This window comes from Oncorhynchus mykiss, chromosome 7 (genome assembly GCF_013265735.2).
Source record: "Oncorhynchus mykiss isolate Arlee chromosome 7, USDA_OmykA_1.1, whole genome shotgun sequence".
Lineage (NCBI taxonomy): Eukaryota > Metazoa > Chordata > Actinopteri > Salmoniformes > Salmonidae > Oncorhynchus > Oncorhynchus mykiss.
The window spans coordinates 90871931-90885435 of NC_048571.1; the positions used below are offsets into that span (position 1 = coordinate 90871931).

Consider the following 13505-nt stretch of genomic DNA (forward strand, 5'->3'; position numbering starts at 1 on the left):
TATATACAGTAGAGAGGCTATATAAAGTAGCGAGGCTATATACAGTAGAGAGGCTATATACAGTAGAGAGGCTATATAAAGTAGCGAGGCTATAAAAGTAGCGAGGCTACATACCTGTTAGTCAGGCTGATTGAGGTAGTATGTACATGTAGATATGGTTAAAGTGACTATGCATACATGATGAACAGAGAGTAGCAGTAGCGTAAAAGAGGGGTTGGCGGGTGGTGGGACACAATGCAGATATCCCGGTTAGCCAATGTGGTTGGTCAGCCCAATTGAGGTAGTATGTACATGAATGTATAGTTAAAGTGACTATGCATATATGATAAACAGAGAGTAGCAGCAGCATAAAAAGAGGGGTTGGGAGGGGCACGCAATGCAAATAGTCTGGGGAGCCATTTGATTACCTGTTCAGGAGGCTTATGGCTTGGGGGTAAAAACTGTTGAGAAGCCTTTTTGTCCTAGACTTGGCACTCCGGTACCACTTGCCATGCGGTAGTAGAGAGAACAGTCTATGACTGGGGTGGCTGGAGTCTTTGACAATTTTTAGGGCCTTCCTCTGACACCGCCTGGTGTAGAGGTCCTGGATGGCAGCCAACTTAGCCCCAGTGATGTACTGGGCTGTACACACTATCCTCTGTAGTGCCTTGCGGTCAGAGGCCGAGCAATTGCTGTACCAGGCAGTGATGCTCTCGATGTTACAGCTGTAGAACCTTTTAAGGTTCTCAGGACCCATGCCAAATCTTTTTAGTTTCCTGAGGGGCAATAGGCTTTGTCGTGCCCTCTTCACGACTGTCTTGGTGTGTTTGGACCATTCTAGTTTGTTCTTGATGTAGACACCAAGGAACTTGAAGTTCTCAACCTGCTCCACTAAAGCCCCGTCGATGAGAATGGGTGTGTTCTCGGTCCTCCTTTTCCTGTAGTCCACAATCATCTCATTAGTCTTGGTTATGTTGAGGGATAGGTTGTTATTCTGGCACCACCCGGCCAGGTCTCTGACCTCCTCCCTATAGGCTGTCTCGTCGTTGTTGGTGATCAGGCCTACCACTGTTGTGTCATCTGCAAACTTAATGATGGTGTTGGACTCGTTTCTGGCCTTGCAGTCGTGGGTGAACAGGGAATACAGGAGGGGACTGAGCACGCACCCCTGTGGAGCTCCAGTGTTGAGGATCAGCGTGGCAGATGTGTTGCTATCTATCCTCACCACCTGGGGGCGGCCCGTCAGGAAGTCCAGGATCCAGTTGCAGAGCGAGGTGTTTAGTCCCAGGATCCTTAACTTATTGATGAGCTTTGAGCGTACTATGGTGTTGAACGCTGAGCTGTAGTCAATGAATAGCATTCTCACATAAGTGTTCCTTTTGTCCAGGTGGGAAAGGGTTGTCCATCCCTCAAAGCTCATCATGTTGAAGAACATTGGGAGAATGTCATATGGTCAGATGTTTTTTTGGTAAAAACTAATCTCGTAGTGTTTGGAGGACAAAGAATGCTGAGTTGCATCCAAAGAACACCATGCCTACTGTGAAGCATGGGGGTGGAAAAATCATGCTTTGAGGCTGTTTTTCTGCAAAGGAACCAGGACGACTGATCTGTGTAAAGGAAAGAATGAATGGGGCCATGTATCGTGAGATTTTGAGTGAAAACCTCCTTCCATCAGCAAGGGCATTGAAGATGAAACATGGCTGGGTCTTTCAGCATGACAATGATCCCAAACACACCGCCCGGGCAACAAAGGAGTGGCTTCGTAAGAAGCATTTCAAGGTCCTGAAGTGGCCTAGCCAGTCTCCAGATCTCAACCCCATAGAAAATCTTTGGAGGGAGTTGAAAGTCCGTGTTGCCCAGCAACAGCCCCAAAACATCACTGCTCTAGAGGAGATCTGCATGGAGGAATGGGCCAAAAGGCCAGCAACAGTGTGTGAAAACCTTTTGAAGACTTACAGAAAACATTTGACCTCTGTCACTGCCAACAAAGGGTATAAAACAAAGTATTGAGATAAACTTTTGTTATTGACCAAATACTTATTTTCCCCCATAATTTGCAAATAAATTCATAAAAAATCCTACAATGTGATTTTCTGGATTTCTTTTTCTCATTTTGTCTTTCATAGTTGAAGTGTACCTATGATGAAAATTACAGGCCTCTCTCATCTATTTAAGTGTGAGAACTTGCACAATTGGTGGCTGACTAAATACTTTTTTGCCCCACTGTACCTCTATAGGGTTATGGTTGGTGATGTATACCTCTATAGGGTTAGTGATATATACCTCTAAAGGGTTATGGTTAGTGATGTATATCTCTGTAGGGTTGGGGTTATGGTTAGTGATGTTTTTAAAACAGCTATGTGTGGCATCTTAATGTGTAATGTCTCTACCTCCATAGCCTTGGAGAGAGAATGTGCTCCATGGCAACACCCAGAGACCCACACTGCCTCAGAGAGACATCCGACCCTGGCTACACCGCTACAATGACATGGAGCTCTACATCACACCCCCACCAGTCTTGAGTCCTGTCCCCCCTGTTACTATACACCTGGCAGGTAACACACCTTCAGCCCTGTTACTATACACCTACCAGGTACCAGACCCCCACCCCGTCTCTGTAGTTACTATACACCTACCATGTACCAGACCCCCACCCCGTCTCTGTAGTTACTGTACATCTACCATGTACCAGACCCCCACCCCGTCTCTGTAGTTACTACACACCTACCATGTACCAGACCCCCACCCCGTCTCTGTAGTTACTGTACACCTACCATGTACCAGACCCCCACCCCGTCTCTGTAGTTACTACACACCTACCATGTACCAGACCCCCACCCCGTCTCTGTAGTTACTACACACCTACCATGTACCAGACTCCTACCCCGTCTCTATAGTTACTATACACTTACCATGTACCAGACCCCCACCCCGTCTCTATAGTTACTATACACCTACCATGTATCAGACCCCCACCCCGTCTCTATAGTTACTATTCACCTACCATGTACCAGACCCCCACCCCGTTTCTATAGTTACTATATACCTACCATGTACCAGACCCCCACCCTCTCTCTATAGTTACTACACACCTACCATGTACAAGACCCCCACCCTGTCTCTATAGTTACTATACACCTACCATGTACCAGACCCCCACCCTGTCTCTACAGTTACTATACACCTACCATGTACCAGACCCCCACCATGTCTCTACAGTTACTATACACCTACCATGTACCAGACCCTCACCCTGTCTCTACAGTTACTATACACCTACCATGTACCAGACCCCCACCCTGTCTCTGTAGTTACTATACACCTACCAGGGTAGTTTACCATAACCGTATTCAGCTCTGTCCTACCTTTCACCATCCACTTCACAAGTAGGGACCAGGTAGGGACCGCTCCACACCAGGGCCATGTATAGTATCAGTCTATGGTTTGGACACACCTACCCATTCAAGGGTTTTTCTTTGTTTTTTACTATTTTCTACATTGTAGAATAATAGTGAAGACATCAAAACTATGAAATAACATATGTAATCATGTAGTAACCAAAAAAGTGTTAAGGGCTTTTTGACCAAGAAGGAGAGTGATGGAGTGCTGCATCAGATCCCCTGGCCTCCACAATCACCCAACCTCAACCCAATTTGGGATGATTTGGACCACAGAGTGAAGGAAAACCAGCCAACAAGTGCTCAGCTTATGTGGAAACTCCTTCAAGACTGTTGTAAAAGCATTCCAGGTGAAACTGGTTGAGAGAATGCCAAGAGTGTGCAAAGCTGTCATCAAGGCTAAGGAAGGATGGCTACTTTGAAGAATCTAAAATCTAAAATATATTTTGATTTGTTTAGAACTTTTTTGGTTACTACTTGATTCTTTCTGTGTTATTTCATAGTTACCAGGGCCATGTAGTAGTAGGGCACAGTGTTAAGTAGTGCACTGCGTTCAGTATGGCCCAGTGTTCAGTAGGATACAGTGTTCAGTAGAATACAGCATTCAGTATGGCCCAGTGTTTAGTAGGTTACATTGTGCAGTAGGATACAGCATTCAGTATAGCCCAATGATCAGTAGGATACATACAGCGTTCAGTAGGATACAGCATTCATTAGGTTGCATTGTTCAGTAGGATACAGCGTTCAGTATGGCCCAGTGTTCAGTAGGTTGCATTATTCAGTAGGATACAGCATTCAGTAGGATACAGCATTCAGTAGGATACAGCGTTCAGTAGGATACAGCGTTTAGTAGGATTTCAGCGTTCAGTAGGAATCAGCGTTTAGTAGGATACAGTATTCAGTAGGATACAGCATTCAGTAGGATACAGTGTTCAGTAGGATACAGCGTTTAGTAGGATACAGTATTCACTAAAGCCCAGCATTCAGTAGGATACAGCTTTCAGTATGGCCCAGCGTTTAGTAGGATACAGCATTCAGTAAAGCCCAGCATTTAGTAGGATACAGTAATCAGTAGGTTACCATGTTCAGTAGGATACAGCGTTCAGTAGGTTAGAGTTCAGTAATACACAGCATTCAGTAGGATATTGCTTTTAGTAGAACACAGGGTTTAGTAGGTCACAGTGTTCAGTAGGGTACAGAGTTCAGTAGGATAAAGCATTCAGTAGGATACAGCGTTCAGTATTGCATAGCATTCAGTAGGTCAGTGTTCAGTAAGATACAGCGTTCAGTAGGTTACAGTATAGCCCAGTGTTCAGTAGGATACAGCATTCAGTAGGTTACAGTATAGCCCAGTGTTCAGTAGGATACAGCATTCAGTAGGATACACCGTCCAGTAGGATACAGCGTTCAGTATGTTGCAGTGTTCAGTAGGATTCAGCATTCAGTAGGATACACCGTCCAGTAGGTTAGTGTTCAGTAGTATTCCGTGTTCAGTAGGTTACAGTGTTCAGTATGGCCCAGCTTTTAGTAGGTTACAGTGTTCAGTAGGGCACGGCATTCAGTATGGCACAGCGTTAGCAGGATACATTATTCAGTAGGATACAGCGTTCAGTAGGTTACAGCGTTCATTATGGCCCAGCGATTAGTAGGATTCAGCGTTCAGTAAAGCCCAGCATTTAGTAGAACACAGTTTAGTAGGTCACAGCGTTCAGTAGGATACAGCGTTCAGTAGGTTACAGTATAGCCCAGTGTTCAGTAGGATACAACATTTAGTAGAATACACTGTTCAATAGGATACAGCATTCAGTAGGTCAGTGTTCAGTAAGATACGGCGTTCAGTAGGTTACAGTATAGCCCAGTGTTCAGTAGGATACAACATTTAGTAGAATACACTGTTCAATAGGATACAGCATTCAGTAGGATACACCCTTTAGTAGGTTAGTGTTCAGTAGTATTCAGTGTTCAGTAGGATACAGTGTTCAGTATGGCCCAGCTTTTAGTAGGTTACAGTGTTCAGAAGGATACAGTTTTCAATAGGGCACGGCGTTCAGTAGGGCACGGCATTGTGAAACATTCATTATAATATGCTCCTACCTGTGTTCCCTCCCCCAGGAGAGCGTCTGCAGAGGGAGCAGCTGCAGGGAGCCCAGTCTCAGTACTACCGCTGGCTGAGGAAGGTGCTGCCTGACGCAGGACACACTCCCGAGCCAAACTGCAGCCACGTGCGAGTCCCACAGTTCAGCTGCCACATGGGCGGGGCCGACCCAGGGAAGCTGCATGATATACTGAAGGATCGACCAATGAAATACTCTCTCAGGAAACCTGGCCTCACCCTCAAGGTAGGGAACAGGAGTAGGTACAGGAGATTTACCTGTTCAGGTGAACACTGCTTCAGGAAACCCTCCTGCCCCCATTAATAGAACAAAAGTAATGTTGAGGAGGAATTACAGAACATGACATCATGTTCTTCCCCTGAAATACAGTGTGTTCTCTTGCTCCTTGAGCCAGAGATGTGTGTCAGACACGGCCGTACTCCCTCATTTCAAGCTCAGATTCAGCATCTTGAGAGAATACTGTAAGAAGGCACATTTAGGGACCTGTTGTGTAGCCTAAACATGCAATTTCTTTCAGTGAAATAAAAGCTGACAGTATAGAATTTTTCATCACATAATGTGCATCCAAGACGAACTGATATACTACCAGAATGTTGGATTTTTTGAAAACTTAAAACCGGTCCAATTGATGTCATTTGGACATTTTGCACAAAAAATCTCCCCACTCCCTAAGCGTCATCGCTCCACTAGAGAAGCAGAAATGAAAGACAAAACTTGACCAATGTCAACTACACTGAACTAAATTTAAAATGCAACATGTAAAGTGTAGGTCTCATGTTTCATGAACAGAAAAAAATATCACAGAAATGTTCAAAATTTTGTGCACAAATTTGTTAACATCTCTGCTAGTGAGCATTTCTCCTTTGCCAAGATACTCCATCCACCTTAGAGGTGCACCTTGTGATGGGAACAATAAAAGGCCTCAGAAAAAAGTTGTGGACCTCCACAAGTCAGGTTCATCCTTGGGAGCAATTTCCAAATGCCTGAAGGTACAACGTTCATCTGTACAAACAATAGTACGCAAGTATAAACACCATGGGACCACGCAGCCGTCATACCGCTCAGGAAGGAGACGCGTTCTGTCTCCTAGAGATGAACATACTTTGGTGCGAAAAGTGCAAATTAATCCCAGAACAACAGCAAAGGACCTTGTGAAGATGCTGGAGGAAACAGGTACAAAAGTATCTATATCCACAGTAAAACAAGTCCTATATTGACATAACCTGAAAGGCCGCTCAGCAAGGAAGAAGCCACTGCTCCAAAACCGCCATAAAAAAGCTAGACTACGGTTTGCAACTGCACATGGGGACAAAGATCATACTTTTTGGAGAAATGCCCTCTGGTCTGATGAAACAAAAGTAGAGCTGTTTGGCCATAATGACCATCATTATGTTTGGAGGAAAAAGGGGGAGGTTTGCAAGCCAAAGATCACCATCCCAACCGTGAAGCACGGCATCATGTTGTGGGGGTGCTCTGCTGCAGGAGGGACTGGTGCACTTCACAAAATAGATGGCATCACGAGGTAGGGAAATTATGTGGATATATTGAAGCAACATCTCAAGACATCAGTCAGGAAGCTTGTTTGCAAATGGGTCTTCCAGATGGACAATGACCCCAAGCATACTTCCAAAGTTGTGGCAAAATGGCTTAAGGACAACAAAGTCAATGTACTGGAGTGGCTATCACAAAGCCATGATTTCAATCCCATAGAAAATTTGTGGGCAGAACTGAAAAAGCGTGTGCGAGCAAGGAGGCCTTACAACCCTGACTCAGTTACACCAGCTCTGTCAGGAGGAATGGGACAAAATTCACACAACTTATTGTGGGAAGCTTGTGGAAGGCTACCCAAAACGTTTGCCCCATGTTAAACAATTTAAAGGCAATGCTATCAAATACTAATTGAGTGTATGTAAACTTCTGAACCGCTGGGAATGTGATGAAAGAAATAAAAGCTGAAATAAATCATTCTCTCTACTATTATTCTGACATTTCACATTCTTTTAATACAGTGGTGATCCTATCTGACTGAAAACGGATTTTTACTAGGATTAAATGTCAGAAATGGAGTTTAAATTTATTCGGCTAAGGTGTATTGTAAAGTTTTGACTTCAACTGTAAACTGAACAAGTTCCACAGACATGTGACTAACAGAAATGGAATAATTTGACCGTGAACAAAGGGGGGTCACTATCTGGTGTGGCATTGTCATGCTGGAGGGTCATGTCAGGATGAGCCTACAGGAAGGGTACGACATGAGGGAGGAGGATGTCTTCCCTATAACGAACCGTGTTGAGATTGCTTGCAGTGACACAAGCTCAGTCCGATGATGCTGTGACACACCGCTCCAGACCATGACGGACCCTCCACCTCCAAATCGATCCCGCTCCAGAGTACAGGCCTTGGTGTAACGCTCATTCCTTCAACTAGTTAGGGTTAGGGTTAGCGAATCCGACCATTATCCCTGGTGAGACAAATCCACGACTCGTTAATGAATAGCACTTTTTGCCAGTCCTGTCTGGTCCAGCAATGGTGGTTTCGTGCCCATAGGCAATGTTGTTGTCGGTGATGTCTGGTGTGGACCTGCCTTACAACAGGCCTACAAGCCCCCAGTCCAGCCTCTCTCAGGCTATTGCGGACAGTCTAATCACTGATGGAGGGATTGTGCGTTCCTGGTGTAACACCTGTGCAGGTGTTGTTACACGTGGTCTGCCACTGCGAGGACGATCAGCTGTCCGTCCTGTCTCCCTGTAGCACTGTCTTAGGCGTCTCACTGTACGGACATTGCAATTTACTGCCCTGGCCACATCTGCAATCCTCATGCCTCCTTGCAGCATGCCTAAGGCACGTTCACGCAGATGAGCTGGGCTCCTGGGCATCTTTCTTTTGGTGTTTTTCAGAGTCCGTAGAAAGGCCTCTTTAGTGTCCTAAGGTTAACTGTGACCTTAATTGCCTACCGTCTATAAGCTCTCTTAATGACCGTTCCACAGGTGCATGTTCATTATGGTTCATGGAAAACAGTGTTTAAACCCTTTACAATGAAGATCTGTAAAGTTATTTGGATTTGTATGAATTATCTTTGAAAGACAGGGTCCTGAAAAAGGGCCGTTTTTTTTTTTGCTGGGTTTATTTGCTGTATTCTATTCTACTGTATTTTAGTCAATGCCACTCCGCTCGTAGTCATATTTAAAAATGTCTTAATTCCATAATTTAACTTTTATATTTATGTGTATTGTTGTGAATTGTTAGATATTACTGTTGGTGCTAGGAACATAAGCACTTTGCTACGCCTGCAATAACATCTGATAAATATGTGTATGTGACCAATAACATTAGATTTGATTCATTTAGTATTCAACAGCATCAAGTAATGACAGAAGAGAAGCATCCACAAACCTTCTAAATGTCGGAAATTATAAGCAGAAAATGATCAAACATAGTAAAAAAAAAAATTGCCCAATTGAAAAATCCTTCCACCATCACTTGTGTTTGTATGGTAATGGTTGTGTGTGTGTACTTACTGTATGACAATGTGTGTGTGTTGTATCACAGCCCATGCCGGTACTGTCAGTACTGCAACAACCCCAGCAGGTCTCCAGGTCAGGACGTATGGCGGTGGTGAGAGAGGAGAGCTCGTCCTTCGCCCCGGGACCGTTCCCGGACCACAGTCTGAGCTGGGATAAGAACACCATCCCCCGACAACCCTCACACTACAACAAGTACCACTTTACGTAAGTTACCATGACCACCCTCACTACAACAAGCAACACTTCACATACATTACCACGACAACCATCACACTACAACAAGTAGTTATGTACATTATGTACAGTATGTTACCTAAAACTAACACTTCTCCCCTAGCCTAACCCCTAACCCTCCTGACACTACAACAAGTACCACTTTATGTATGTTACCTAAAGCTAACACTTCCCCCCTAGCCTAAACCTCCTGACACTACAACAAGTACCACTTTATGGAAGTTACCTAAAGCTAACACTTCCCCCCTAGCCTAAACCTCCTGACACTACAACAAGTACCACTTTATGGAAGTTACCTAAAGCTAACACTTCCCCCCTAGCCTAAACCTCCTGACACTACAACAAGTACCACTTTATGGAAGTTACCTAAAGCTAACACTTCCCCCCTAGCCTAAACCTCCTGACATTAAAACAAGTACCACTTTATGTATGTTACCTAAAGCTAACACTTCCCCCCTAGCCTAACCCCTAACCCTCCTGGCACTACAACAAGTACCACTTTATGTATGTTACCTAAAGCTAACACTTCCCCCTTAGCCTAACCCCTAACCCTCCTGACACTACAACAAGTACCACTTTATGTATGTTACCTAAAGCTAACACTTCCCCCCTAGCCTAACCCCTAACCCTCCTGACACTACAACAAGTACCACTTTATCAATCAATCAATCAATCAAATTTATTTTATATAGCCCTTCGTACATCAGCTGATATCTCAAAGTGCTGTACAGAAACCCAGCCTAAAACCCCAAACAGCAAGCAATGCAGGTGAAGAAGCACGGTGGCTAGGAAAAACTCCCTAGAAAGGCCAAAACCTAGGAAGAAACCTAGAGAGGAACCAGGCTATGTGGGGTGGCCAGTCCTCTTCTGGCTGTGCCGGGTGGAGATTATAACAAAACATGGTCAAGATGTTCAAATGTTCATAAATGACCAGCATGGTCGAATAATAATAAGGCAGAATAGTTGAAACTGGAGCAGCAGCACAGTCAGGTGGACTGGGGACAGCAAAGAGTCATCATGTCAGGTATTCCTGGGGCATGGTCCTAGGGCTCAGGTCCTCCGAGAGAGAGAAAGAAAGAGAGAATTAGAGAGAGCATATGTGGGATGGCCAGTCCTCTTCTGGCTGTGCCGGGTGGAGATTATAACAGAACATGGCCAAGATGTTCAAATGTTCATAAATGATCAGCATGGTTGAATAATAATAAGGCAGAACAGTTGAAACTGGAGCAGCAGCACAGCCAGGTGGACTGGGGACAGCAAGGAGTCATCATGTCAGGTAGTCCTGGGGCATGGTCCTAGGGCTCAGGTCCTCCGAGAGAGAGAAAGAGAGAAGGAGAGAATTAGAGAACGCACACTTAGATTCACACAGGACACCGAATAGGACAGGAGAAGTACTCCAGATATAACAAACTGACCCTATCCCCCCGACACATAAACTACTGCAGCATAAATACTGGAGGCTGAGACAGGAGGGCTCAGGAGACACTGTGGCCCACTCCGAGGACACCCCCGGACAGGGCCAAACAGGAAGGATATAACCCCACCCACTTTATGTATGTTACCTAAAGCTAACACTTCCCCCTTAGCCTAACCCCTAACCCTCCTGACACTACAACAAGTACCACTTTATGTATGTTACCTAAAGCTAACACTTCTCCCCTAGCCTAACCCCTAACCCTCCTGACACTACAATAAGTACCACTTTATGTATGTTACCTAAAGCTAACACTTCCCCCCTAGCCTAACCCCTAACCCTCCTGACACTACAACAAGTACCACTTTATGTATGTTACCTAAAGCTAACACTTCCCCCCTAGCCTAACCCCTAACCCTCCTGACACTACAACAAGTACCACTTTATGGAAGTTACCATGACGACACTTACTTAACCAATTAACACTTCACGTATTTCTCTTTGTTGGCTATGCATATTTTAACCCCCCCTCCAAGAAATCGAATTAGCAAAATAAAAACAATCCGTTTTTTTGCATTGGATGCGTCTCAATGCCCTGCATCCACATATGTAACACTTCCATATCTGTGGTGAAAGCTGGCCGAGCTATAGCGGTGATTGTTAGACCATGAGACTTACCTTATCCTAACACTCCTGACTCTAACCCTAACCTTAACCCTAACACTCCTGACTCTGACTCTAACCCTAACACTCCTGACTCTAACCCTAACACTCCTGACTCTAACCCTAACCCTAACCCACTGCATCCACATATGTAACACTTCCATATCTGTGGTGAAAGCTGGCCGAGCTATAGCAGTGATTGTTAGTCCATGAGACTTACCTAACCCTAACACTCCTGACTCTAACCCTAACCTTAACCCTAACACTCCTGACTCTAACCCTAACACTCCTGACTCTAACCCTAACACTCCTGACTCTAACCCTAACCCTAACACTCCTGACTCTAACCCTAACCCTAACCCACTGCATCCACATATGTAACACTTCCATATCTGTGGTGAAAGCTGGCCGAGCTATAGCGGTGATTGTTAGACCATGAGACTTACCTAACCCTAACACTCCTGACTCTAACCCTAACCTTAACCCTAACCCTAACACTCCTGACTCTAACCCTAACCCTAACCCACTGCATCCACATATGTAACACTTCCATATCTGTGGTGAAAGCTGGCCGAGCTATAGCGGTGATTGTTAGACCATGAGACTTACCTAACCCTAACACTCCTGACTCTAACCCTAACACTCCTGACTCTAACCCTAACACTCCTGACTCTAACCCTTACCTAACCCTAATACTCCTGACTCTAACCCTAACACTCCTGACTCTACCCTAACACTCCTGACTCTACCCTAACACTCCTGACTCTAACCCTAACACCCCCTAACCCTAACACTCCTGACCCTAACCCTAACACTCCCTAACCCTAACACTCCTGACTCTAACCCTAACACTCCTGACTCTAACCCTTACCTAACCCTATTACTCCTGACTCTACAAGTACCAGTTCATGTATGTACCTCACAATCTTTATTACCATACACACTAACATTAGTCACAACAGAATCTCAGATTTTACAAATGTAGTAAATAACTGTATAGATACTCATCTATATCACTGTCTTGTAGTTGTATTTAGTGAAAAAATAAATAGAGGCCCTAGCTGAGAGCTATAGGTGCCACAGATTTGTTTTAAAGGACCATGAAACATAAGTGTGATGTCACTTCCTGAAGGGAGTTCCTGAGGCAGAGGTCGTTCCAGTACAAGAGGTCAGCTCCTCCCCTAACAGACAAAGAGAGGCGTATCCACGTTTTCCAGAAACACCCAGCCCCCTATGACACCAGACAAACTGCTAGAACCAGCCAATCACAGCCAGCCCAGAGCATCGTAGAGACTCGGACCTATAGGGATGTCACCCTGCACATCAACTGAGGATAACCCCTTTTGTGAGTCCCAAATGGCACCCTATACAGTGCACTACTTTGACCACACGTTGGTACTGTATAGGGAATCGGGTGCCATTTGAGATGTAACCTCGGACTGAAACCACACCACTGCACTATGGATGACAAATGTGAAAAATCAACACTTTAATATAATAAATGGCGAGTATGTTCCAACCACCACTGTTCATTTCATTACAACCTCTTCAGTAGTGTCAGTAGAATCATCAGTACTAAAAGAAGAGCAGCATCCCAAATGGCACCCTATATGCTATGTAGTGCACTACTTTTGATCTGGGAAACAGGGTGCAATGGGACCCAGGTAAGGTCATTATAGTCACTTGTGTGTTATTATAAATGGTATATACAGTATTAAATGAACATCCCTGGTGATTTTCTTGAGAGAATCTGGAACCAATAGAGCTTCATTACATACAAACATCCACTACATTCATTCATCTAATAAAACAAGAGTTTTTTCTGGATCAAAAAGGGTCTTAGGCGGCACGCCCAGAAAACCCCTGCTCTCTGAATATGTTGAGTAACTGGCACAAAGCATATGAAATGTCAGTAATTAAAATAGCTTGTATAATGTGGCAATATGGCATGCGTTGATGTGGCTGACTGGTGGGATTTCTGCAACACATGCAACTCTGCTGTATTGATGAGCTGTAAAACTCTACTGGCTGTAAACAATTAGCCTCCCATGTTTTCTGTTCTACCCACTCTTCTGCAGCTGAGTCATCCAGTAGTTGTTCTTGAAGAATGCGTTGGTACAGAACGTGTTAGGCAGCAGCACCTAGAACAATAGAACACAACACAGCCGTATAACAACAG

General features: G+C 44.6%; 1 protein-coding gene across 1 annotated transcript in view; it reads left to right on the plus strand.

The window, feature by feature from the left end:
* cfap92 (cilia and flagella associated protein 92 (putative)) overlaps positions 1 to 13473 on the plus strand; it is a 144740-nt gene extending 131267 nt beyond the window's left edge. Inside the window, exons 18-21 of the mRNA XM_036984381.1 lie at positions 2378 to 2534; positions 5490 to 5716; positions 9041 to 9219; positions 12459 to 13473. Of these exons, the coding sequence (XP_036840276.1) occupies positions 2378 to 2534; positions 5490 to 5716; positions 9041 to 9219; positions 12459 to 12657 (762 nt within the window). The 3' untranslated portion in view covers positions 12658 to 13473. The remainder of the gene's footprint in view (positions 1 to 2377; positions 2535 to 5489; positions 5717 to 9040; positions 9220 to 12458) is intronic.
* The last annotated feature ends 32 nt before the right edge of the window (positions 13474 to 13505 follow it).